General features: G+C 47.3%; 1 protein-coding gene across 1 annotated transcript in view; it reads left to right on the top strand.

Moving 5' to 3' along the window:
- The window catches only part of LOC119389216 (neprilysin-1), an 88,605-nt gene that overhangs the window by 61,451 nt on the left and 1,863 nt on the right, over positions 1 to 25,291 (top strand). Inside the window, exons 8-20 of the mRNA XM_037656418.2 lie at positions 4,060 to 4,242; positions 5,120 to 5,206; positions 8,027 to 8,151; positions 8,631 to 8,853; positions 9,182 to 9,280; positions 11,493 to 11,570; positions 11,991 to 12,094; positions 12,772 to 12,882; positions 15,467 to 15,534; positions 16,918 to 17,048; positions 17,391 to 17,456; positions 17,800 to 17,895; positions 23,556 to 23,632. Of these exons, the coding sequence (XP_037512346.1) occupies positions 4,060 to 4,242; positions 5,120 to 5,206; positions 8,027 to 8,151; positions 8,631 to 8,853; positions 9,182 to 9,280; positions 11,493 to 11,570; positions 11,991 to 12,094; positions 12,772 to 12,882; positions 15,467 to 15,534; positions 16,918 to 17,048; positions 17,391 to 17,456; positions 17,800 to 17,895; positions 23,556 to 23,632 (1,448 nt within the window). The remainder of the gene's footprint in view (positions 1 to 4,059; positions 4,243 to 5,119; positions 5,207 to 8,026; positions 8,152 to 8,630; positions 8,854 to 9,181; positions 9,281 to 11,492; positions 11,571 to 11,990; positions 12,095 to 12,771; positions 12,883 to 15,466; positions 15,535 to 16,917; positions 17,049 to 17,390; positions 17,457 to 17,799; positions 17,896 to 23,555; positions 23,633 to 25,291) is intronic.

Genomic DNA, 25,291 nt, shown 5'->3' with positions numbered 1-25,291 from the left:
TACGTACAACGAAATAATACTAGGGAACGGAAAAGACAATGGCGGCTGCGAGAAGACCCCGAAGCGAGGGAACGCCTACGCCAACGACGACGTGCCGGTAGATCTATGAGAGGTGCGAATGCTTGGTTTTAGCGCGAGTTTGTTTCTGGAGTTTGGACATGCGTGTCGTGTCTGCGGCTGTCTGTTGTTTAACTCGAGCCTCTCTGCGCTGAGAATAAACGTAGAAACAACCTAGAACCGCCTAGCTAAAGCCTAGCAATGGCCTGGAAGCAACCGAGAAACAACCTGCAACCTAACTAAGGCCTAGAAACAACCTAAAAGCAACCAGATTAGTCTTCAGAATCGTCCAGTTTCGCTGTTTCAAGCGTTGCGCGGCTTAGTGCGAGCTTCGCCAATTTATTCTTTAGTAACGCGGACCTCGCTAAGACGAAGGGAACGCTCCTCGAGCCACGCTTGAGAGATCACGTAATATTTTTGCGTAGTTTCGCGCTTACGGCGTGATTTTGTTCAAGGCCACCTTCGCATGAGGACTTCGCTAATTAATAAGTAGTTTTACGAAGATGCCTTCCGGTCACTGGCTGGAGACGCCCTTTGGTCACGTACCACGTCGCAACGTTGGTGGCAGCCGCGCTTGGTTTCAGCTGTGGTCGGTTCACAAGGACTGCGCTGGTCCTTGTGAACTTTTCGTCTGTGTCTTCGTTTTGCGTGCGCAATATTATCATTATGTCGTGTAATACAGTGCACAACAATAGCTCATCTGCTGCATGCAAAGACAACAAGCTATGGTAACACGGCATTTTCTTCGTGGAAAGCTGTTGGGAGTACAGCCTAGGTTTGAAAGAGAAAACCGAGACATAGAAGGTCGCCGCAACTGCACTGCTCTGGCGTGCTTCTGGTGCAGAACTATAGGAACACGCCAGAGAAGGAGCGCCCGGAGGAGAGCGGGAAGCAGAATCGTGGCCGGTGCTTCGCGGCCAGCTTACGTCGCACGTAGGTCCTTTTCTTAGTGTTCTTTCGTTTTCCATAACGTATTCAGAAAGCGCAGAAACTGCATCGACACCTTCGAATCGGTTCCACCACCACGACAAAGGGTAAAAGATCGCTCGACAGGGTCTCCCTGCCACTCTGGTGCACGCATCTCGCCCGCAGCAGAGAAGGGCCAAACTTGTAACCTGGCATAGCACATACCCGCCAAGGTGGTCTAGTTGTTATGGTGGTCGGCTGCTGCACCGCAGGTCGCGGGACCGAATCCCGGCCGTGGCGGCCGCTTTTTCGATGGAGGCAATACTGCTAGAGGTCTGTGTACTTAGATTTAGGTGCACGTTATAGAACCCCAGGTGGTGAAATTTCCGGAGACCTCCACTATGGCGTCTCCCATAATCATATCGTGGTTTTGGGACGCTAAATCCTAACAATTATTATGACTTGGCATAGCACATACTGAAACAATGTGCACGTCTACTGACACTGACAGAAGGCTTTCGCCTCAATTCGCCCGGGTGCCTTCTCGTCATCGAGTGGAGACGCACTCGAGCGAGGCCGCGTAATCTCGGCGCCACAGGCACAACACGGTCATCTTGCCGAAGTCATAGAGAGAAAGAGCTGCGAGATTCTTTCGCGACACCCGCACGCCGCTCTGGAAAGCGAGCCTGTTTACGCGCTTCGTCCGCCATCGCAGGTGAAGACGTCGGGGCCATTTTCTCAGTGAGCCTTTTTTTTTTTTTTTTGCACAGCTCAACTCGGGAGACGCGAGCTTCTAGGAAATCACCCTTTTCGCCCGACTCCCCCTCCTTTAGTGCTGCCCATATCCACCTGTGCGCGCGCGCGATATGTGCGCACCGAGTCAATTTTTCTTCGCATCACAGGCTCTGTTTCCATTTTAGGAAGCGATCGTCGAGAGGACTTTAGTTCATGTTCACCCGACGTGTCTATTGGCTGCTTTTGCCGTTTGGTTTTGTTTATATTTTTCACCACCGCCGATATCAGTATGCATACGCTTGAGTGCTTTTGAAAACGCGTCTGAATTTTTATCTCATATTTGCTTTCTTTCATGAAACACTTGGATCTTGCTCACCTCCCACTTTTTAAAATATAGTTGCATGCGTGTAATGATGGAAGATTTTCGGTTCTAAATTAAATTTGTGTGCGGGGATCACGTGTGAAGTACGTTGCTCCTTCTCTTTTAAGCATGCAGTGCTCAGTAAAGACAGTCGCAGCTTAAAATAAACGATCAAACAGGACAGAAGCGCTACACACCAAATATTCACGGGCTCCGGCAAACCTGGAAACAAACGAGATAAAAAAGGGATTGAAACGCACAAGCACTTAGTTCACGTGAAGTGCAAATAGACCATTGTGTATGACAACAGACCAAGTTTTCAGTCGAACAGTCACTTGCTACTTCTTTGATCGAAAGAGCAGCAAGAAATACAGAAAAAGATGCTTTCAGAACTTCGTTGCGTCTTCAAAAAACTATTTCTTTTTTTTTTTACTTCTGCCACATACTATTATTTCTTATAGTAACTCGAAGGCCGCACTCAACTTTCAGCGCCGCTTGGAGCATCGGAGCTGCGGCGCACTATCGGCCTGTGGAGAAATAGCGAGGACAAAAGCGCTGCTTGCCTTTATCAGGTCGATAGGCGTAAACAAAAGTTTGCGAAAAGGCTCTTTCTTTTTATTTCTTTTAGTGTCTCCCTTCTATTCTTTCGTTCCTCCCCTTTCCCCAGCGCCAGCCGGTATAACAACCTCCCTGCTTTCCCGCTTGCTCCTTCCTTCCTTCCTCGCGAAAAGCTTTTTCTGTTTGTTTGTTTGCCAACGCTCTTTGTTGCTACTGTGGCAATCTGGAGACATTACAGCACATCTTCTGCGACTGTCCTCGCTACAATGTGCAGAGACGATTCATTCAGTATCATTTATTGTTCTCCTCAGGGCAGGATACATTGAAGAGTGAGAGTGCTAAAAACACAGAAATGAAAAAGAGGAAAATGAAAAAAAAATGCAGTAGACTAAATAGAACCTGAGTGTAAAATTTTTCGCCATTGCATTGCGGAACTGCTCATAATCGTTAATGTCTACAGATTCCAGTCGCGTGAGGTACGTTGCAGAAATGACCGATGGAACTACACTATATTGCACGAAACGAATGCGACTTTGTAACCTTGGTCTGCGCGATGAGATACATGAAACGGTTGAGGTATGAAGCAATATCGCGTAACGCAGGAAGATGATACGTTTTGCAGAACAAGGCAATACGCGACACTTTTCGGCACGGTGACAATGATGGGAGGGAAAGGCTTGAGTTGCTGCTGAGCGGCTGAAATGAGCGGGACTGAAAGGTGCGTCTCGGACCACCTCGGGAGCAGTAACTCATGAGTCGAGTCCCACACCGGCGCAGCATACTCCGATTGAGATCGAATTAACGTTTTATACTGCAAGAATTTCAGAGATGAGGGAACGTTGTAAAAATTTCGACGTAAATATTCTACCATGCGATTAGCTTAGATAATTATGTGCTCGGTATGAGTAGACCAGTTTAGGTTTGACGTAATGTATTTATATGACGCTACTGATTCTAAAAAAAAATGTTTTCAATGTGGTATGGTGGTGGACAGGTAAATTTTCTGGAAACACGCGTGACTCTGCACGTATTCATATTTAGTTGTATTAACTATTCATTACACTGCGACGTGGTTTACTGATGCGTCTTAAGGGAATGTCGACAGACGTCAAGAGTAGGGCGTCGGAGAGCGTCAATAAACCACGTCACAACACGCCTCCATTCCGTGCGTCCGCAATAATAATAATAATAATAATAATAATAATAATAATAATAATAATAATAATAATAATAATAATAATAATAATAATAATAATAATAATAATAATAATAATAATAATAATAATCTGGGGTTTAACGTCCCAAAACCACGATATGATTATGAGAGACGCCGTAGTGGAGGGCTCCGGAAATTTCGACCAGCTGTGGTTCTTTAACGTGCGCCTAAATCTAAGTAGACGGGCCTCAGACATTCCGCAGTAAAGAAGTAACATCTCTCGCAGATCGACCAGCAGCTGGCGTTCGGGCTTCCCAGCCGAGAGTACTACCTGAAGGAGAGCAGCGAGAAGGACAGGCGCGCCTACCACCGCCTCATGGTCGAGGTGGCGCAGCTGCTGGGCGCCGAACCACGTGACGCGCACCTCGAGATGGACCGCGTGCTCGCCCTCGAGACGAAGCTGGCCAACGTGAGTGGTGCCGTCAACACGAATCATTTCTCGATTCTGTGGGACGTCAAATTAACAACGTCGCGAAACGTCGATTGCATACGTTTTCATGCGTCCCTGTCAGCTGCAGTGCCAGTGGCCCATGAAAAACGGCAACGTTGACAGCCCAAGAAGGCAGCACTTGAACGCGTCCACTGAACAGTCTGCCACTTGGTGTGCTCTAAAGAAGAGGCGTACGCGACCAGTTTAGCCGGCAACGAGAACTATTTATTTATTTCCTTGCACAAGCTCTCGTTGTATTTCACTACGTTTTGGCACGCCTTAACTTATTATTTTTTGTACTTAACACGAAAATAGTACAGATAATTCCAAGGAGATAACTAAAAAAAGAAGAGAAAGAAAGAACCGGCATAAGGTAAGGCTATGCAATACTGATAGTTGGGACAGTACTTGGTAGTACATTTTTAAATCAAATTTACAGCGCTCAAATGGACGGGATGTAGCACGTGCGTTGTATTTCTTCCGCTACATCGCGTCCGCTTGAGCGCTGTGAATTTCATTAAAACGAGGAGGAAGAAATAGACGGAAGCTTGACAGGGAGGTTCTCAGACCGGCTGGCTACCCTGTCAAAAGGCTGCGCATGCGTGGCAATACTATTCGAAAACCACGGCACTGGGTGCTCTAGCGTGCGTCTAAACACAGATGCGCGGTTATACTTGCGTTTCGCCCTCCTCGATGCACGGCCACCGTGGACGGGAGTCGAACCCGCGTCCTCGAGCTTAACACATTTTAGCCGCCGAGCTACCACGGCGGCTTGTGTGTGTGTGTGTGACAGAATAAAATATCTGGATCCAGTTATTAATAAGTTGTGCACATATTCTTCTTTTCTTTATTTCAGATCTCTGTGCCCGAAGCGGACCGGCACGACACTGGTTCTATCTACAACAAGATGACGCTGCGGGCTTTGTCTGAAATGGTGCCAGTGGTATGGGCGTGCGAACATTTTCTCAGTATTAATTTACAAACAATCGTTTACATTAGAATATGCAGCTTATTCTGAATATTTTTACGCAAAAAGCGGGGCACGTGCCTCCCTAGAATCTGTAGAGGAGTGTCTAGGTAAAATACTAACAGGGGAGCCCATGAAAAAAAAATTACCGAAGTATATGGGCTGCAGATGCGTACACGGTAGTCATGCTCAACTCACGAATGGCAACTTGCCGCTGTCATGAAAGCAGAAGGTGCAGTCTCGTCTCACGACACTATAGTTGTGAATATTTTCCTCTTGACGGTGTAGATCTGCAATTCTTCCGGACGTCCCTCACCTCCCGTATATCTTCTTTCCTTGCCCCACTGTAGGGTCGCAAACCAACTTCCGCTTAACATCTTTCCAATCTAATTTCTCACTCTGCCCTCAGCTGACATAAATAGTCGTTTCTTACCCGCCACGGTAATCTGGTGATGGAGGCGAAAGTGCTTGAGGCCCGTGTACTTAGACTTAGGTGCACGTTAAAGAACCCCAGGGAGTAGAAATTTCCGGAGCCCTCCACTACGGCGTCTCACATTATCATATCGTGGTTTTGGGACGTTAAACCCCAGCAATTATTTTTATATTGCGAATAGTCTTTTTCTATTTGGCGAGTTTATATCAACCATAATAGTAATTACCCATGATATTACCTTCTAACTCAATTTAATTGATAGTTAGTTGCATTGCATTGCACTGACCTAATATTCCTAATCGTAAAAGCCTGCCATTTCGTCCAGTCTGTGCCCTTGGGATAGGCAGCGCATTTGAATTAACAAATAAGTAATGGACTGTGAGTGCAGGCCTGCGTATGTTATAAATTACACTTTTACTCCACAAACATTCTCTCCTGTGCTACGTATACACTCTAAACAGGAAAGAAAACGTTCACCTGAGCAGCATAAGTGCTGTTCACGCACAAAAAGAAAAAGAAACTAGGCATGGGCGAATATTCGGGCGCTTCAAATATTCGGACGAATATTACGGCATTCTAATTCGCTTCGACACAAATTTTACATTGTTCGAAATTTCGAACTATTCGAAATGAACGAACATTTGTATACGTGAGCGCGTATGCCCCCTCCCTTCCCTGTAAAAGTGGTTTCACTGCGGATTTGGGTGCTACGCCGTGAAACCACTTATTCAGGGTATATCCGCACTGCCGCGAAGCCACACTTCAATGTACATGTTACCTTCAGCTCAATTAATTATCTTTCAAGTTTGAAAGCGTGTAATACGGGCTTATATGCGCCAAGTATATAGTAATTTCTAGAACGTAACGTATTGTACCAGTTATAACTTGCACCCTACTGCTGTACAAATCTTGCTGCTATTTCAAAGTTGCTCCACTTCACTTGGAACCAAAAAAATGATATTCGCACATGCCTAGTTCCAATTCTTAAAAAAATATTTTGCTACTTAGTCGGGTCATGGCAAAAATGCTCATTTTCCTTAATAATATGTGATATATACTATGCGAACTATTCGATTTGGAATTATTCGACCAAATCACTATTCGCTTCAAACCTCAAACTTACTATTCTCCCATCCCTAGAAGAAAGCTTTCTTTTTCATGCATCTACAAAGTTATATCTGCTATAGCATTCGGCACACGTTTGTAATTTCGCGTTATAATGATATGTTACAAACTGAGCAAGGGGGTCAAAATGCGAAACACCGCATCAATGTGGTCTTCCCTAACTACAAAGAAAAAAAAAGAAAGGAAAACCATTATGGTTGTAAAAGACGCAGCGTCGTCTTCAGCTGAGATAACACGAAATGGAGTCCTTGAGGGCGCTTGAGGTCTGCCTTCGAGAGTAGAGCGCGATCGCGCGATCGGGGCCCGTTTGCGTCGTCTTCTCGTTCGCTTGCCAGGCCTCGCTTCTCAGTGCACACTCTAACCGTGCCGCGAGGAAAAGAGCGTCTGTGCGCGCAACATTGGCCGCTTGAAACTCTCCTAATGCATGCCTAGTACAAGGGCAGTTGCAAAATGCCCACTACGCCATAATTCATCATACTGCGAATCGGCGAAGTACCCTCTACGCGTCCGTAAGGCAATACGCGCAGGTGCACACTTTGTTGGTGCTGTTGCTGATGATTAATCATGCCTAAGCGCCTCGTAATGGCCTTTAAACCACCCACTCGTTGCGCAATTCACATGCTGTGACGCCTTGCGCAATTCTGCCGCTCTGCCACGCAGTGTTACACGTGCTTGCCGGACACCTCGCACTACATTTTTTTTTGCTAAGCAATTTAAAGCACTGGCGTAGCTCTGTGGTAAAATGCCACGCAAAATGTCTGATTGTCACTCGAACCCGATATCTTTATTATTAATTTATTTGCATCCATCGATTTTTCGCTCACGGACAAGGCCGATCTGTTGCTCACAACCAGCGACTCCGACATTGAAATTTCTGCGACACGGGCTCTTTAACGCTATCGCGTTAAAATATGGCTCAACAGTGTAGTAAACGATGAACAAAATAAGCCTATTGTCAATGGAAATTTGTAAAGTAGAAAGCAGTAATAAGCATGCGTAGCTGAGATACAGGATGAGTACAGCAGTTTACAACACAATCGTGCGCACTTGGGTTGGTTGGTTCGTGACCTGCTGAGAAAACAGCGCAAACAAAAGGACAACGCTATACGCCGCTTTTGTTGGCGCCATTTTCCGAGCAACAGTTCGCAGCTTCTGCCGGTCACGCATGGCCGCCGTAGTAATAAGGTGCACGCAGAGTAGCCGGCATAAGGCGCCAAGCTCTGCCTCCGTCTCGACAGTTCAACTGGACCGAGTACCTGTCGGTGTTCCTGCCCGTGGAGGTGAGCCCGGACGAGCCCCTGGTGGTCTACTCGGTGCCTTACCTGCGCCAGGTCGGGCAGATTCTGGTCGACACCGACAAACGGTACGCGGCAGCTTGTGCCACCACCACTTCGCAAAGTCCATATACGTTGCAGTGCCAACGTCCTTTCTCTGACCGCCGAGAAGTTTGAATTGCGAAGCTATAGCGTTCGTGATTTACTACAAGCTCTCGCCATTATATGCGGTGCGCCGGTGCCATTTTTATGAAGGAAAAATAAAGGCACAAAAAAAGCAACAAAAATGTGCGTTTAATCGAACTCTCTATTTTTCTTAAAGTAGCTCGGTGCACAGAAACACTTGACTAATTGGATAACACAGAAAAGTTTTAAAAGGAATGGTACATTCTCCGTGTTCAGGAGAAATGCTGTCATCATTTTACGATAATGTAAACACGCAGAACTTTTGCAGGTATAACTTTACACACTGACATCTGGCAAGAAGGCCTGCTTGTTATAAAGCAGGCTATGCTGTCGCCCGAAAAAGCATGCACCTTCTTCCGGTCCTGAGCAGCCGCGCTCGCAGGACGCTGCACAACTTCGGCGTGTGGCGCCTGGTGAACTACCTGCTGGCCTACCTGGACGGCGAGTACGCGCACAAGCGGAACGCCTTCCGCAAGGTCATGCTGGGCGTGTCGGCGGACAAGGTGCGCTGGAACCACTGCGTCGAGTTGGCCAACAAGAAGATGGGCATGGCCGTCGGCGCGCTCTTCATACGCGACAACTTCGACCCGCACAGCAAGGAGACCGTACGCTTCTTTAATTCTTCTTTAAGCAACGAATAAATATGTTTCTGTCCTTTAATGAGCATGAAAACACTGCAAAAACGTCAGAAAAGTGCCTTCACAGAGCATAATTCCAGGTAATTGAGAGGGAATAATTCGCATAAATGCTAAAGTTGGACCTGTACAAAATGTGCATTTGTTGCTTGATTACTCTCGTATGTTCTCCGAAATTTCATTGCCTTATTTCTTCTCGCGGCCTGTTTCGCTGTTAAATGTTAAAATGCCGGTCGAGTTTTGCAGATTTTCTCGCGAATGCACTTTCGAGACATGGCTGTTTTGTGCGTGCGTGCAGGCGCTGGAGATGATACACAACATCCGCGAGGCTTTCAACGAGCTTCTCAAGGAGAACAACTGGATGGACGCCGAGACTCGCAAGGTGGCCGAAGAGAAAGTACGCGACGCTGTAATCCACGAGATTATCGAGTGTCCACCTCTGTCGACGCCTCATGGCACATCACTTTTTATAAGCGAGCCCTTTAAGTCGGGGCATTTTACCATTAAACGCAGCTCATAATAGGCAAGTTCAGCAGCCGGGCTCCATTGGGAAGAATGAATGCTACAATTTGCAGAAAGGTTGTAAACTGAGGACCTACAGTAACACTTGGGCTCAGCGTTGTCCCCAAAGATATAGCAGTATTTATTGAGGAAACGCAGATAATCATTTGGCCTGCTCCTCTGCTCAGAATAACGAGATGAGATTCGTGTGCGAGGGGCCCGTTCTCATCTTTGAATCTGTTAACATTCTCAGACAGCCCTGACGTCGTTCATACCATGCCCTGTATAGCGCCCGGAAACATTTATCCGCTCAACGGCATGTTGTGTAATTGGAACTAACGAAGAGCTGCCCACTGTCCCTGCAGCATTCCTGTTGACATGCAACATGCGAGCCAATGACGACACAGCGATTGCAGCCTAACGTTTCTGCCGTATTTCACGACGAGCAGAACACGCCCTTTTAAACGCGCAATCTTGACCATAAGACGAAACAGTAAAAACAAATAATGGGAGGAGGAGGAGGAGGAGGAGGAGGAGGAGGAGGAGGAGGAGGAGGAGGAGGAGGAGGAACCTTTATTGAAGCATGTGATGCCCCTTATCCCCACCGGGTTGGTCGACATCCCTAGTCCGGGACGTCATTAGTCGAAGCCGCCGCCCGCTGGACCAGAGTTCGCTGTTCCTCTAGTCCTGAGCTATTGAGCAGGGTCGCCTCCCAGTCCTGTTTGGTGGGGTTGGGTATTGAGGCTAATTTTGAGTTGGCAGGCCCATACCATATGGTAAGTGTCCGCCATTCACCACAGTACTGGCACTGCCCACTTATTTTTGGGTCGTAATGTTTTAGGAGCGCTGGACATATATCAGCGTGTTTGTTTGTAGGCGCCGAAGGACGCGCTCCTCCGTTTTCGAGAGTCCCTTCGCTGGTGTGGGATACAAACGGCGTTTTTCGATATAGTAATCTCTAATTTCGCAGAACCGTGTTAAAGGTGTGGGACGTTCAGGTCTATCAGGGCAACGGGGAGTCTCCCGGGAAGTAAGCGCGCGGGCCGCTGCATCTGCAGCAAGAACAACGGCGCAAGACAACCATCGAAAGAAGGCTTAGAACAGCGGTTCTGTGAGGCCCTTTTGTCGTGCAGTAAAGTATACGTCCGCTATACTTGAACGGGATCCGTGATTAGTCACTTTCATTCAATGCCACTGCAATTATGTTTCCTGATACACATCGTCAGTAAATATTCCGAAACATTTACACGATATTTGCTACCTACGGTACCTGTGTGTGTATGTTTGTTTTTTATATCTTTATTATTATCTTGTATACTGGAACAGCACTCGTGTTCGGTTTGCTCGCCGCCACAGACGGCTCCACTGGTTGTTGTCAGGAAATTCGAATGTCGCCTCAATTATTTCACGCTGACTGCGATTTTCTTTAAATATTAGGTTCCCCCTTTGAGTAAGAAGCAGACTAAGAATTGCGGGAAAAGCTTGAATTTTCTAAGAAAGCGAAGGCGAAGGCCTAGTTACCCACAGCGATGTGGAATGAAGCTCTGAGCCGACGTGGCGGCGTACCGGGCACCGTGTAATGGAATTTTCGAAATGTGACAGCAGCGCAAGAACATACAGTGTAGCGAGCAAAAGCATCCGAGCCAGGCCTGCATGCTTCTTTTATTATTATTTTTTTCACTCACGCGTTCGCCGCAAAGACGAGGTGGGCGAAGTAGACACGCAGCTCGCGCCCTCACGTACTTTATTTTTATTTTTGGGGACCATGTTTTTTGCACCTCACACGGCTTTGAGACATAGACATTTAAGGCTTTCGCCTCAAAACTCGAATTCAGGGGCGTAGCCAAGGGGGGTTCAACCCCCCCCCCCCGAAATTTTTCAGTTTTGCTTGCGTATATATACACGCACACATACAAACGCACGCACGAACATGAACATACACAAAGTATGGTTAACCCCCCCCCCCCCCCCCCCCCGAAAAAATTTCTGGCTACGCCCCTGCTCGAATTTCTACGTCCCACCGTTGTTTTACTAGGAGAGATACATGAGAGGAAACGGGTTGCTGTAAACGTCGTTGTGAAGCATCTTCTTTCTTTGTCTGACCGCAGGCCAACGCTATGAATGAAAGAATTGGCTATCCGGAACTCCTCACCAACCCGTACGAGCTATCCAAGGAATACGACTCGGTGAGCATTGTTTGTTGTACTGGATGTTCTAAGCAGTGCAGCACTCAGTGAGGATTCCATATCGCTTTACCGTTTTGCAAAGTAAAATATAGGCCATAATAGCGCTGGTCGTTCTCAAAAAACAATGATATCAAACAACACAGATGCAACCAAGGAGGTTTTTTTAAACCTCATTGGATGCAACCCGATCAGGTTATCCAGCACGAAACCGCGAACTTGCTTTAACGATTACCTTCAAAATAAACTATAGTATAGACAGAAGAACAGGCGGCTGATTTTTGGTTGTCTCTTGCTAACCCGTAAAGCGCCCATTTCGACCGACTCGGTCATTAGAGTCGTTTGATTACGCCGTGACCCTATTGGTTCGCCTAGGCGACCCCGTCGCAGAGCTTTGACAACGGTTTTGATGCGCTGTCGCAGTTGGTTGTGCACGAAGACCTGTACCTGGACAACGTGTTCAACATCCTGCAGTTCGAGGCCACTCGCAACCAGCTCAAGCTACGACAACCCGTCAACAAGGAGAAGTGAGCAGCTCGCACGTGTGAACAGTTTTCGCGAGGCATTTGTGTTTTCCACACATTGCAAAAGCGCGTCTCCGCGAGCAAATTGCGAGCAGGGCACGTAAAGGACAGAAGGTGGCAGTAGATACATACACCTGACAACGAGCATGGGCGGACGCGAAGGTGGCTCTGACAGTGCCACACCGTTTCCACGAATCGGTTTACAGTGCCAAAATATGCTGAAGCCCTCCCAGACGCCAAGAGCCCGACTGTAAAATCCGTTTCCTCATTTTTCCTAGTGTTTAGGCTCCCCGATTCAATGGCACCGCGTTGTCAAGTATATATAGTCAAGTATATATGTACATAGTCAAGAATGCCGCAGGCTTTAATGCGTGGGAACCAATGCCATCGTAAAATTCGGGAAGACCTCATGAAGTTCGCGCTGTCTCGGTGCTGTTCTCTTACAAACGCACATGCTGAGAAACTAATACCAAAGGAGAATGTAAGTTACGACTAACTTCAAAGTTCGCGGCTCAGCCACGAAATGACATCTTTCGCCAGGTGCATTAGAACGCATCTTGTGTTACTTCGCCCAACTTCAGGGACGGGAAGTCCTCCCTGCCCGCATCGTAATGCGTCGAAACCAAACGAGGCGTGACGACGGGGCGTTCGGTCGTAAGCGCAGTTCTCCCCATTTGCAGATGGACTACGGAACCGGCCGTAGTGAACGCATTTTACAACCCGAACAAGAACGACATCGTATTCCCGGCCGGGATCCTTCAGCCTCTCTTCTACAGCCACCATTTTCCCAAGTGAGTGCCTCTCTTTCTTTTGCCCATTAACGCTGGCGAGAGGACAGCCGCATAAGAGCAAGGGGCATTCACTTTGGCCTTGTGTGCCTTGCTGCGCAAGGTCTTCAGCTTACGGATCATTAGGCCACAGTCATCGGCAAGGCCTCATTTCACTGTTGTGATACTCAGCGTTTCACCACTGCTTCGGTACTGCGCCGCCACAGAGGCGTAGGCAGAATTGTTTTTTTGTTTTCGGGTGGGGGGAAAGGGGAGGGGGGTCTCTACCATACTCTATGTATGCTCGTGCGTGCGTTTGTATGTGTGCGTGTATATACACATGCTAAATTGTAAAATTTCGTGGGGATGGTAGATAAGCCCCCATCCACCCCATGGCTACGCAAGTACGTCCAACACTTCGAAGGACTGCGATACCAGGAACATGTACTTTCTTTGACACGTAAGAGGCCTAAAAAAATGTTCTTGCACTTAACTGACCTCCGGGGTAAAAATTCATGTAGGCCGCTTTTGTCGGTGAATAACAAAAAGAGTGTCATTTGTGAATTTGTTAAAGTTTTACAATCATGTGTGATGCAACTAATGACATCTTTATTAAAATGGCACAATTGCTAATAGTTTTGCTTCTAAAGTAACTTCAATTTTATGATAAATATTTATCTGTCGATTGCTTGCGGGTACGCAGAATCGCGGGTTGAATGCTAATCACGCGTTCCTAGTAATTATCCTGCGCTATATATGTGCTTTAGTTGTACAGCGACCGCGCGCTTGCGTGTTTACGGATAATTCACCTTTGCTGAAGAAGGCTGTCCTGAATTGTTATTATGAAAGCTTAATTTGAAAGACTACAGAGTGTGTTTGGGTTTTTCGCCTTTGTTTCTACAGCAGAAGACGTGTGCCGACACCAAAGCACCGTCATACCTCTTTCAGACGCATACTCGGGGGGTACCGTGCAGAAACTAGGCAAATAATCGCGGGATCTGGCAAACAATGGTGCAAGTATGACAACGGCCATTATAAGACAACATATTCGTGGTCGGTCATTCTGTATTGGGTTGGCGGACAGTCAACGCTGCATGCGATAACGGCGAGATCTGCTGCATCGCGAAAACAGCTCACGAGATGGAGCTCCCATCGTAGGAGGCACCGTCCTCAGTGCACAAGGCCGGAGTGCTCGCTTCCTGAGGACATGTAGACTTTGCGACTGTGCTGCGTGATCGCCCGGGCGCGCTTTTCCTTCGTTTCACCTTTCTAAATTTAGTTTCCTAAGCAGATTTTGTGATGTACCGGCCATTCTCCAACATAAGACCCCCCCCCCCCCCCCCGCCGCCCCCACGCACACACACACACTCCGAAATCCAGTGTCCTATCGAAGGATGTTTTAAAAAATGATATCGGAGTGGAAGCTCTCGCATAACCGCCTAACCGGCTACATTATTCCCGGCTCTTTTCAGGCGGTGCCCGCTTAGAGATAAAGTTGTTTCGCTCTGTTAATGTAAACGCTGCTTGATTCTAAAACAAGAGATCGTTGTTTCCGACAAAAGTAATACATCGAGATGACTATTGATGATCTCATCTCCAGTAAAGTTTGTCAAGGCTTTGAAGCAGGTAGCACAAAGACACACACTGAACGGTGTCTGCCGGCAAAAATATTAACTTTATAGGGCGTGGGAAGAAAAGGCTTCCTTTGCGCTGTTTTAGCCTAGGGAGGTCGTAACCAGTGGTCCTTGATTTTTGGTCTTAACCAATGAGCAAAACACCCATGCTTGCATAAAGTAAATATATTTTAACTATATGTACGCGTTGTAACCGCGGTGCAAGACATATGTACGCAAAGAACACGTTCTGTGTACGTTGACTTCCGTGGTGGCGGCCCTCAACATCCGACATGTAAACATAAAAAAAAATTGCTTCATTGCGAAAATTCGATGCCTAACATGCGTTTCGGCATGCGCCTTTTAGGGTACTGCTCAATATGCTGACGAACTTTTGACCACGCCGCCCGAAAACAGCGTCCTAGGGAAGGCCGGAACCTGCAATGGAAGCCCCTTATGAACAAAGGAGATTTCGCGCCCGTCAGCTCCGATGGTCACCCACCTTCACAGAGAAGAATGCCACTGAGTTTTATTTTTTTCTTTCTGCGCTCTTATAAGAGTACAGATCGGCGTTCAGAACAAATCACATCGCTGTAATTTGAAGACAAGAAGTATACTTCAGGTTACTTCTAGTCTTAAAATTACTGCGAGATGATTTGTTCTGAACGCCGATATGTTTGCCTGATATCGTGCATGCATTTCACGTAATAGTGGGCTGTAAGCGGAGCCAGACGTTAGCCACGCTGCGTGTCTTTTCGAAACTCAGCTTGGTGAAATGAATAACGATATGTAAATTGGGACCGCGATCCATAATTGAAATATGTCGTGTTTTCTGTCTTTCCTCCGTTACTACCCTTCGCCTTATGACTTAAATATTTAATCGATTGATCGATCGATTGATTGATTGATTGATTGATTGATTGATTGATTGATTGATTGATTGATTGATTGATTGATTGATTGATTGATTGATTGATTGATCATTTGCGGCGCAGGTCCCTCAACTACGGAGGCATAGGCGTCGTCATAGGGCATGAAATTACCCACGGCTTTGACGACAAAGGTAACGAAACAAGCCTTCATATTACAAGCTGAAGTGTGCGGGTATATATGATTGTTCCAGCTCACTTCACCGCGAGCTTTCGCTTCCTTGGCAATCACATACAGGGTGTTTTTTTTTTTTAGACAATATCGATTTTTTAATAAAAATTCTATGACAGTAAGGCTTCTGCCATTTTCATACACGAGCTCCACGTCGTGGCGGAGTTTGCCGCAGTTAACATGACACTGTTGCGACTAATTAACAAAAACTCGTTAATTAACTTTTTAATTATTGACTGCTACGTCAGACTGGAACTACCCGTCACATGGGATTGACGACGTTTGAGTGACGGCGCGCCGCGGCCGTATGTTATGAAAAGCTGCAAATCATCTCACTTGCGCCCGCGCATCGCTTTACTTTTGCGTGTAGTGTTTTGTGCTTGTCTGTTTCTTTCGAACTTTGGACAAGAAAACCGCAATATCAACCTTTTCTTTATCTGGGAAGCAAAAAAACTCGGGGGCGGCCACTGCATCGCTTCTTGCATGCAGGCAAAATAGTTTTTCGCGCCTCTTTGCCGTTTGAGAGAGAAACAGATAGGCACCACCCATCACACGCAAACATTAAGACGGCCAGATGCCGTTTTGGCGCGCCTTCATTCAATTTCATCACTTCCCTGTCACGTGTCATTCCGGTGTTTCGCCGCGCATTGTGCGCGCCGGGCACGATCAGTTTCGATTTCGCCCTTGAAATTCCATTATGAATATCTCGAACTACGTGCAACTCTTGTGTTTTGTAAAAAAATGGGTAGTATGCCATAAATTGGCACGCACTACAACATTGTAATATAAACTACTGCCCCCAAGTCAATAATTAAAAAGTTAGTTAACGATGTTTCGTTAATTAGTCGCGTCAATGTCATTTTCGCTGCGGCAAAGTATTTCCGCCTCGACATAGAGTTCATGTGTGTAAACGACAGGGGTCTGACTGTCATGGAGTTTTTATTAAAAATCTGTATTGTCTAAAAAATAAAAAAACACCCTGTATAACAATGAACAGGGTCGTCTCAGTTGAACGCTTGTAAACTTCAGGTCGAAAACCAACAATTTTTCCATAGCGCCTTTTGAAAACACTGGACAGCAGTCATTCGTCTGTCCAGAGAAAAGTGTTCTAACGCCATATCATCCCCTCATAGGGAAAGTACACGCTCGCTTTCCGTTTTTTTCTGTATAGATTTTTCGTTGACTTTGTAACTTTGGCATTATGCTTGTCTGGTTGCAAGGAAGATGAAGGAAGATTTTCTAGATCGCCCCTTTGGGCGATCTAGAAAATCCTGTTTGAAACGTCTACAAAATGCGTTTCCGAATTTCTTTGTTACGTACCCACGCACGCACAATGACGGATCAGGCCGGCAGTTCGACAAGGATGGCAACCTGCAGCCCTGGTGGAACAACAAGACTGTGCAGACGTTTCGCGAGAGGGCCCAGTGCATGGTGGACCAGTATTCCAGCTACGTCCTTGAAGACGTCAACCTCAACGTAAGCACTGCCAAGTCTGTTGGTTTATTTTATGTTGTGCAACACAGCGTGTGCATCTTAGGTATTACATGGCTTCCTCGACACAGAATAGTTCTCCCTTGGCACGTGAAAGCGGCACGAACTCCTCGGAGCCACTTCTAACCACCACGTCATTCGCCATATGCCCAAAGCAAACGGCCCCTCGTTGTTATGGCCATAGGTTACCGAGGGATGTGCAGGTTGTTTAGAGGTGGACGCTATCATTCCACCAGCTGCCGAGATAACAATAGCGAATTCTAACGAAAAACAGCATCAACTGTTTCATCTACAAGGCTGTAACGGCTTCTCCTGACTGCAATGCAGATCAATGGCAAGATGACTCAGGGAGAAAACATCGCCGACAACGGAGGACTCAAGCAGGCGTACAGGGTGAGTGGGACAAGTTACGGCATCGACTGCCGCTTGGACACGCACGTGGCAGAGCACCGATGCCCCTATAGAGTCATGTGGTCCTACGTATGGCTTTCTAAAAATATTCTTGGTTACAAAATGAGGGGCGCAAGTAGGGACACACCGATGGAGGGAACCGCTCACCCGGTCTTCGTCGTCTGTCCCGATTTGCGCCCTTCATTTCATGTTTCACCAATTAGTCCAACAAGAATCTGCATGAGTACCGCGGCAACGTTCCGCAACAAAAGAAACGCCGAATCTAACCCCGGTGCGCATGAATGAACCAGCGTACGAAACACGAGGCCCCGCTCTTTTCCCGCAGGCGTACAAGAAGTGGGTCAAGCAACATGGCCAGGAGCCCCTGTTGCCCGGCATCAACCTCACGCACGACCAGCTGTTCTTCCTCAACTACGCCCAGGTTCGCTTTCGTGCACCGTGGAGGGGATTTAGCAGGGGGCGCGCCTATATATACATATGTCCGCAAGCCGACCTCATCAAAAGCCGGTATACCTCCTCGTGCTCCCCATCGTGCTCCTGTTTCATTTTCTTATTTGCTGAGCTCATGGGGGAAAAAAAAGTCACAAGAGCGCTCGCCTAGCGTCCACAAGCCAGACTCCTCCGATGCTGCTCTCTCCTCGTGACCCAAGCTCTCGGTAGAATTCCCAGCATACTACTTTTTCATTTTCTTTTTAAACAGCGAAGCTGTTTAGAGGGACACTAAAGAGAAAAAATTATTTTTCTCGTGTTACTAAGTTACTCTTTCACGATACCAAAAACACCACGTTTGCTGCGAGGAGACACTGGCTACGCGAGGAAACGAGCAAAGAAAAAATTACACCATTTCCCGCTAAAGGGGACCATGAGGCGATGCGAAGCCGGAGCACTTGCACGATCGCGTTCGGTTGGCGTTCTTTGGGCATGCTACCGACCTCGCGTCGTGGAACGCGAAGAGGAACGCTACGCGCGTCCTGTCTTCCCTCTAGCCTGGCCGTTAATTCTCACAGGGCGAGCGGGGAACGCAGTCGGCAGGCGTGCGAGAGGGGGGCAGCTTAGGAGAGAGAGGGGGAGGGGACGCGCATGCGCTGGTGCTCATCGCGGCGTTGCGCAGGAGAGAATCTCGGCATGTCTAGCCCGCGTTTCAGAGGAAGAGTGGAAAAGGGGAGCGGATAGGGAAAGTGGAGAGGGGGAGGGGTGAGGGAAAGTAGTGAGGAGAAGGGGAGAGGGAAAGTGGAGAGGTTAGAGGGGAGAGGGTATGCGCATGCGCAGTAAGGGTGGTCACGCCGCACACCACAACCACCACCGGATTGAACCCCGCCATAAGATACTTCGCATCTAAAAAATTCACAGCATATCCACGGGTGAATGATGAAGAGCTTGGCCGAAGCTCCTGAAGCAATCATGGTATACACCGTGAAATCTTCAGTGGTTCCGCCCAGCAGTAATCAAAGCGATAGCCCAGTACATCATCAAAGACGTGACAAACACTGTATATATTTATACAAGAAATTTTATTAATCGTAAGTGGTAGCTAGACGTGGCTTCCGTTCCCCCTTCATTATAACGGCTTTATGGTCGGTGAAGTGATGGATCGGTGATGCGTCGTAGTGGGATGCTTGCAAAGACGAAGTTGTGGGCAGTTTGTAAAGGATGGGTGATGGGTCGTAGTGGGATGTTTGCAAAGACGAAGTAGTGGGCAGTTTGCAAAGATGGTTACGCCGGACAACGGAGACGTGACAAGGTTAGACTGAGAGGAGCTTCGCCCTTAAAAAATGCGGTGGCGTCGCCACTTTCAAGTTCCCGCTCCATTCGCCGTGACTTCATATATTTCGATGGCATCTACTGAGGCCTACGTAGTTCCTAATCGGTAATATTGAAGTACAAATCGGCCCGTGGGCTCCCTAGATATGCAAATTCCGAGCGATTACTACAATTAGGCATTTATAACACCCTCGATCAACTCATTGAGGCACACAAAAATGCGCAACTAGCCCGTCTGTCAAGTACCGATGCGGGTAGAGGGGTCCTGGACAGACTAGACATAAACCCTGTTATGGATTCGGCGGGGCGTACCTCGCTACCACAGGCGATCAGACATCAGCTCGTGGTGAAGCCACTTCCTAAGAACATGCTATCGGGCAGACATGACAGAAGGCGGTCTGCCAGAGCGAAATACCTTGAAAAATACAAAAACAACCGATTCGTTGCGTACGTGGACGCGGCCAAACAAAAGGACTAATGGTATACTGTAAGTGTGGTGACCGGAGGGGGACAGATTATCAATACCGCCTCGGTACAGGTGCCCTCCGCCGTAGAAGCTGAAGAGACCGCTATTGCTTTGGCCATGACGAGCGCCTCCGCTCGAACGATTTTAAGTGACTCGAAGAGAGCCATCGTCAATATCTCGAACGGGAGCATAAACATCAGAGCGGCGAGGATTCTAAAAAACTGCCAGCGTGACAAAACTATTGAATTAGTATGGGTCCCAGCCCACTCGGGGAACACTGGGAACGAGGAGGCGCACCGCGTAGCCCGAGGTCTAACAAACCGTGAGGCGCGTCTCTTGGACCCGGTCTTCCCTGGTGAGGCACCGACTTCCTTTAATGATATAACGAACATCTATAAAAGTGAACGGCGAGTCTACCCTCCGCCCGATGAAACCCTCACGAGAGCGCAGGCCACGGTACTCCGCCGCATTCAAACTGACTCATTTGCTATAGTCCTCATCGGCTGGCGCTAATTACATGCGGATCGGTTAACCCAATCTGCCAAAATTCATCAGCAACCATAGCGCAATAAAGAACACGGGACAAGGAAGTGACCAGGACAAGCGCTTGTCCTGGTCACTTCCTTGTCCCGTCTTCTTTATTGCGCTATGGTTGCTGATGAACGATGAATAACCAACACGCCCAAACGTTCTACCTTCTGCCAAAATTGCAGCGCACAAGAATTGGCCACACAACATCGCATATTGTGGGGCTGTGAAGGCTGTCCTCCCCTCAGAACGCTCCTGTCAGCTCGCTCACGGTCAACGTGGGAGGAGCTTATTAAAACTCCCATTAAGGAAACGCAGCTCGCTATTGCTGTCTGGGCCGAAAGGGTCGCTGCCCAGCCACCCTGAGGACCGCACCATATGTGTAAATAAAGTTGATTCCTCCTCGAGCGGCAGTCGTCCATTGCAGTGAGTGCGAAACTGGTTGGATTTGTGAGGTACCAAAATGCGTGCCAAGTATGCCGATGTTACGCGACGCGCGTGTCGATCACCGCTTCTCTCTTGGCAGTGGTTCTCTCACCCTCACATCGCTCATCTCCGACAAAGCCTATGCCCTATTCGAGCTCGCTGCGATCGAGATTTTCGTTATCAGGAACGGATGCGTATTCATGCGTGAGCGCTTTGGTTTGTTCCTCAGCGCTAATGAGCGGCGATCTCGCGTGCATTTGTATAACTCCGGACTCCCGACATACTCGTGTCACAAACGGCATGCGCGTATCATCGCGATCCACATGGCGTTCCCTACAGATTATTGGCGTATATAGCCAAGGGTGGGGGGTGGGGGGGGATCAGGCCTTCTTTCCCTGAATTTTCAGTTTTGCACGTATACATAAACGCACACATACAAACACACGCACGAACATGCATAAGTGTTGGTTGGACCCTCCCACCCCTCCCGAAAAAAGTTTATGGCTACGCTCCCGCTACTGGTAAATGAGGTATACTCCGAGCTTCAAGTTTTCTCTCTCTCTTTGTATGTGTGTGCGCGTGTGTGTGTGCGTGTGTGTGCGTGTGTGCGTGTGTGTGTGTGTGTGTGTGTGTGCGTGTGTGTGTGTGTGTGTGTGTGTGTGTGTGTGTGTGTGTGCGCGCGCGCAGTAAAAGCTCGTTTATTCGCCCCCGTTAATTCGGAAAATCTGGACATGTTATCTGGTCCCGGCAATCGTATGCATTGTATAATGGCATGAAACTCTCGTTAATTCGGTCGTATATTTGGCCGCAAACCGGTTATTTCGGACGACCCTCGCAGCGCGCCAAGCACGAAGTGCCGCTAAGGAGCGAAAAAAGCGTTCGCGAACAACGAAAACGGCCGTGGGCCTTCAGAAAGGCCTGGTCGCCATCCACCATCTTACCGCAATCGCGTTGTTGGCGACCAAGGCTTCAGCGGCTGCAGAAAACTTGTTTCGTTTTCGATTTCACTCGGCGCACACGAACTGCGTGGGCGCTATATCTGTGATCGCATCGACGACTAGGGTCAAAGCTGCGGCAAGCAGTAAGTTCGCTTTTGCCGGGTGCCTTCAGAACTGCGTAGTCGCCATTCAGGCCCGTAGCAGCCAGCCAGGCCAGCCAGACCCGTAGCAGCAAGCTAGGCCCGTAGCACGCGCGCGGCCTACGCCGCTTGTATTTCAGCTGTGGACTGACGATGTATTTCAGCTGTGGACTGAAATACATCGGGCAAACGGGCCGGTGTTTTAGTGGAGCACAGGTTGAGTGTAGTACATGACAAATCAGTAGACTACCTGGGAGACCATTGCCTCAGATGTGGCTGTGAACCTGATTTTCAGAGAAGCAGATTTCTAATAAGAGCGAGCGACAAATTGGGAAGAGAAATAACAGAGGCGTTTATCATCAACAAAGCTGGTGAACAATTCATCATTCTCTCAAATGACGAGCTCTTCGAAGGCCATGTATGAGCAATCGTTCAAGTTTTTAAAGGGACGCTAAAGAACAAAACGATTTTTCTCGTATTAGTAAGCTACTTATCACGATACCAAAAACACCACGCTGGCGGCGAGAAGACGCTTAGTAAGCGAGAAATCGCGCAAAAATAAAAAGTGGGTGGCGACGCCACCTTGAAGTTTCCGCACCGTTCGCCGTGACGTCACATACTTTGACGGCGCCTACTACGGCCTACGTAGTTCCTAAACGGTAAAAATGAAGTACACTGTCCTCTGAGAGGGCCATGGAGTTAGCATACCAAGTTTGGGGTAATTTTGTTGAGCCAATGGCGCCAAAATACGATAAATACACTTTGAAATCCGTGACGTCAGGCGTAGAGATTTTGGCGCGAAATTTAAAAATGATACTTTGAACTACATTTTCTCTTTATTAATACATCTGTGATGGTGAAATTAACGACATCATAGTTCTCAAAGTATAATTTATCAATCTAAACCGATTTATTGTTTCTCTTTAGTGTCCCTTTAAGTGGACAGCTGCTCGCCTATTGTCCTTCGAAGACGAACCATTTTCGCACTCCCGAGGTTCTTTTCTTTCACTTGCTCCATGTTCGAAATTGTGCACGTTTGTGATCTTCAAGTTCAAACGACCACGTGGCTTAGCCAACTTAAAATTGTGCTTATCTTTAAGGCTGATATGGGAGGAGCACGTGCACTGCGGCGTTCTAACGAGACGATGCAAATTTCGCGCACTAAACTTGTTCACTCAGTGATAAAATTTTCGCTGTCACCGTGAACAAATATAATAATGACTAATTAATTAAGCCTCATTAACGAAAAAGTACTCTCCAGTCCACTGGGAACAATAATGCCGCGCGTCTTATTTTTCATGAGTTGAAGCTTCACCCACAATGACTGGGGGCAACGCGCTGCGCAGGCCGCGCCGCGATGTGTAGGAAGCTTCGCGAATGTTCCCGCTTTGTCGAGAGATAACGCTGCCACCAGCGATATCGCTGGAAAGTTCGATAGCGCCTGTATAAAAGCCGACGCGCTTGACCGCTTGTCAGTTGATCGACGGTCGACGCTCTGTTCGCCGCTATCAGTGTATTGCTGTAGTTAGACTTTCAGTTTCCGGGCCACAAGTTCGGGCAATAAATAGTTTCATCTCGGACGTGCTGACTGTTGCCTTCGTCGACGTCACGACCACGTGACAATATGTACAAGGCTTGCGCTTCGCGTGACGCCGTTCCTCTTTTTTTTTTTAAATCTTGCTTCGTGATAGTTGGGACGAGCGGGTGCCGTACGTTCTATTTCTACGACGTCTCCTGCACAGAACTTGCGTCTCAGCGACGTTGCAGGTATATGCGATTTGATGTCCGTACTTATTTTTTCGTCTTTCCTTATTTTTTCCAGATATGGTGTGGCTCGATGCGTCCCGAGGAAGCCCTGAACAAGATCAGAACTTCAGTCCATTGTCCAGGACCAATCAGGTTAATCCTGCAACGAATAGTCATCACTCGATGGACAAAACTGCACGCTATAAATCAAGGAGTAGTTAGAAGTCTCACTGCTGCTCTTGAGGAGCAAACGTTTGCATGCTCATGAATGGAAAAAGGTTAAAAAGAACTTAAAATGCCATGCACTGTCAAGCTATAGGCTCATCCGCTCATTTGATTATTCTGCAAGCGTGCGTTGTGGCCGTTAGTTCTTGCACTACTTTGTGCATGTGACCTCATAGAAATTGTCGCAGTGCCCTCCTTGAAGTTCACAAAGCTGCTTGCAATGGCAATATAAGATTCCTCCAATTGCATGTGGAGCGCAGCTTCTTCTCTCTGCGGGCAGTCGATGAACCGATAGGACAGAAAAAATCATAGAAATTCACAGTGAAATCGAAATGAAATGTGTTGAAATTAAGGGACGTTCAGTTCAACCGAGAGCTGAAAAAAAAAAATTTAACGCTCGGAATATTTTGCGAAAATACGCAGTCTAAAAAGAAGAAGAGGAAGGAGAACGAGGCACCACGCTCGTGACTCCATAACTAAGCATCGAAAACAAACAAAAGTGGGGCAAGGCTTTATCAGAAGACAAGTCGCGGAAGTATAGAACATTCATTTACAACACGCGTAGTTTTGTGAATTCGCAGATTAGTATGATTATCCGAACTGGTGCAGATTGCAGTGCATGATTCCATTGTGATCTTCCAGAGCTTTAAACTTCACCTTTATCACTAGTCGCGCAGCGCTTGTTTAAACACTAACAATGATGATAAAGATTAGCCTATAAATCTGACCTACACGGCTGCACTTCCGTTATCCATATCTGCCGTTTCTTTCATCTATTTGCCGGAGGATGGCAAGGCTCGTAAATGCTTAATGTCGTTCATATTTGTGTGTGCTACATTTTACCGCTTAGATTTCTTTCGTTTCGGCAATCAGGTTTCTTGTAACTTGAGGAAAATGCTACACACCGGGACAAATTGCTTTTAAAATGCATACAGGAAACGTACCGTTCATTTACGTATTAACTAGAGAACATATTCGGATTGAAAGGAGAGATAATAGAGCGTAGCTTAAGCGGAACCTATAACTCGGGACCAACACCGATTTCCTTTTTAAATGCATATAAAGCATAAAAGTGAATTTAAAAGACGTTCGCTGCACCGTTTTGAATGAAAGTAGGTAAATTTTAGAGAAAAATAATAATTTAATTTCCGTAGACATATATTATCAAATATGTCCCAAAGTGGACATATTTGATAATTCGATATATTATCAGATCGTTGTGAAGAACTCGAACCGGTAGAGACTGAATTCTTTATAGGGTAAACCTACGGCCAGCAAAAAATGTAAAGCGCTCGAGGTACAACGACAGCGGCGAGCACAGCTCGTCAGTAGTCGATAATCTGATCGTTATTGAAAAACGTAGTCGCCGCATTCGAGCGTTATCGCTCGCGCAAGCTGTTCCACGACGCAATCAGCTATACGCGCAGTGACCTGGGCGTAACATTCAAAGGCCTTTTAGACGGGGAAAAACAGTTGCCATGAAAAAGGAAAACATTAAGCGTGAAATTCTTGCGAGGGTTTTTCGAAGATCCCTACACATAAATGAATAATATATTTTCGAGCGGTGTGTAATACGTCAATGCTGTT

The sequence above is a fragment of the Rhipicephalus sanguineus genome, chromosome 4 (assembly GCF_013339695.2).
Source record: "Rhipicephalus sanguineus isolate Rsan-2018 chromosome 4, BIME_Rsan_1.4, whole genome shotgun sequence".
Classification (NCBI taxonomy): Eukaryota; Metazoa; Arthropoda; class Arachnida; order Ixodida; family Ixodidae; genus Rhipicephalus; species Rhipicephalus sanguineus.
Note: the sequence above shows the minus strand (reverse complement) of the source record. Positions and strands in the feature narration are given on the sequence as shown.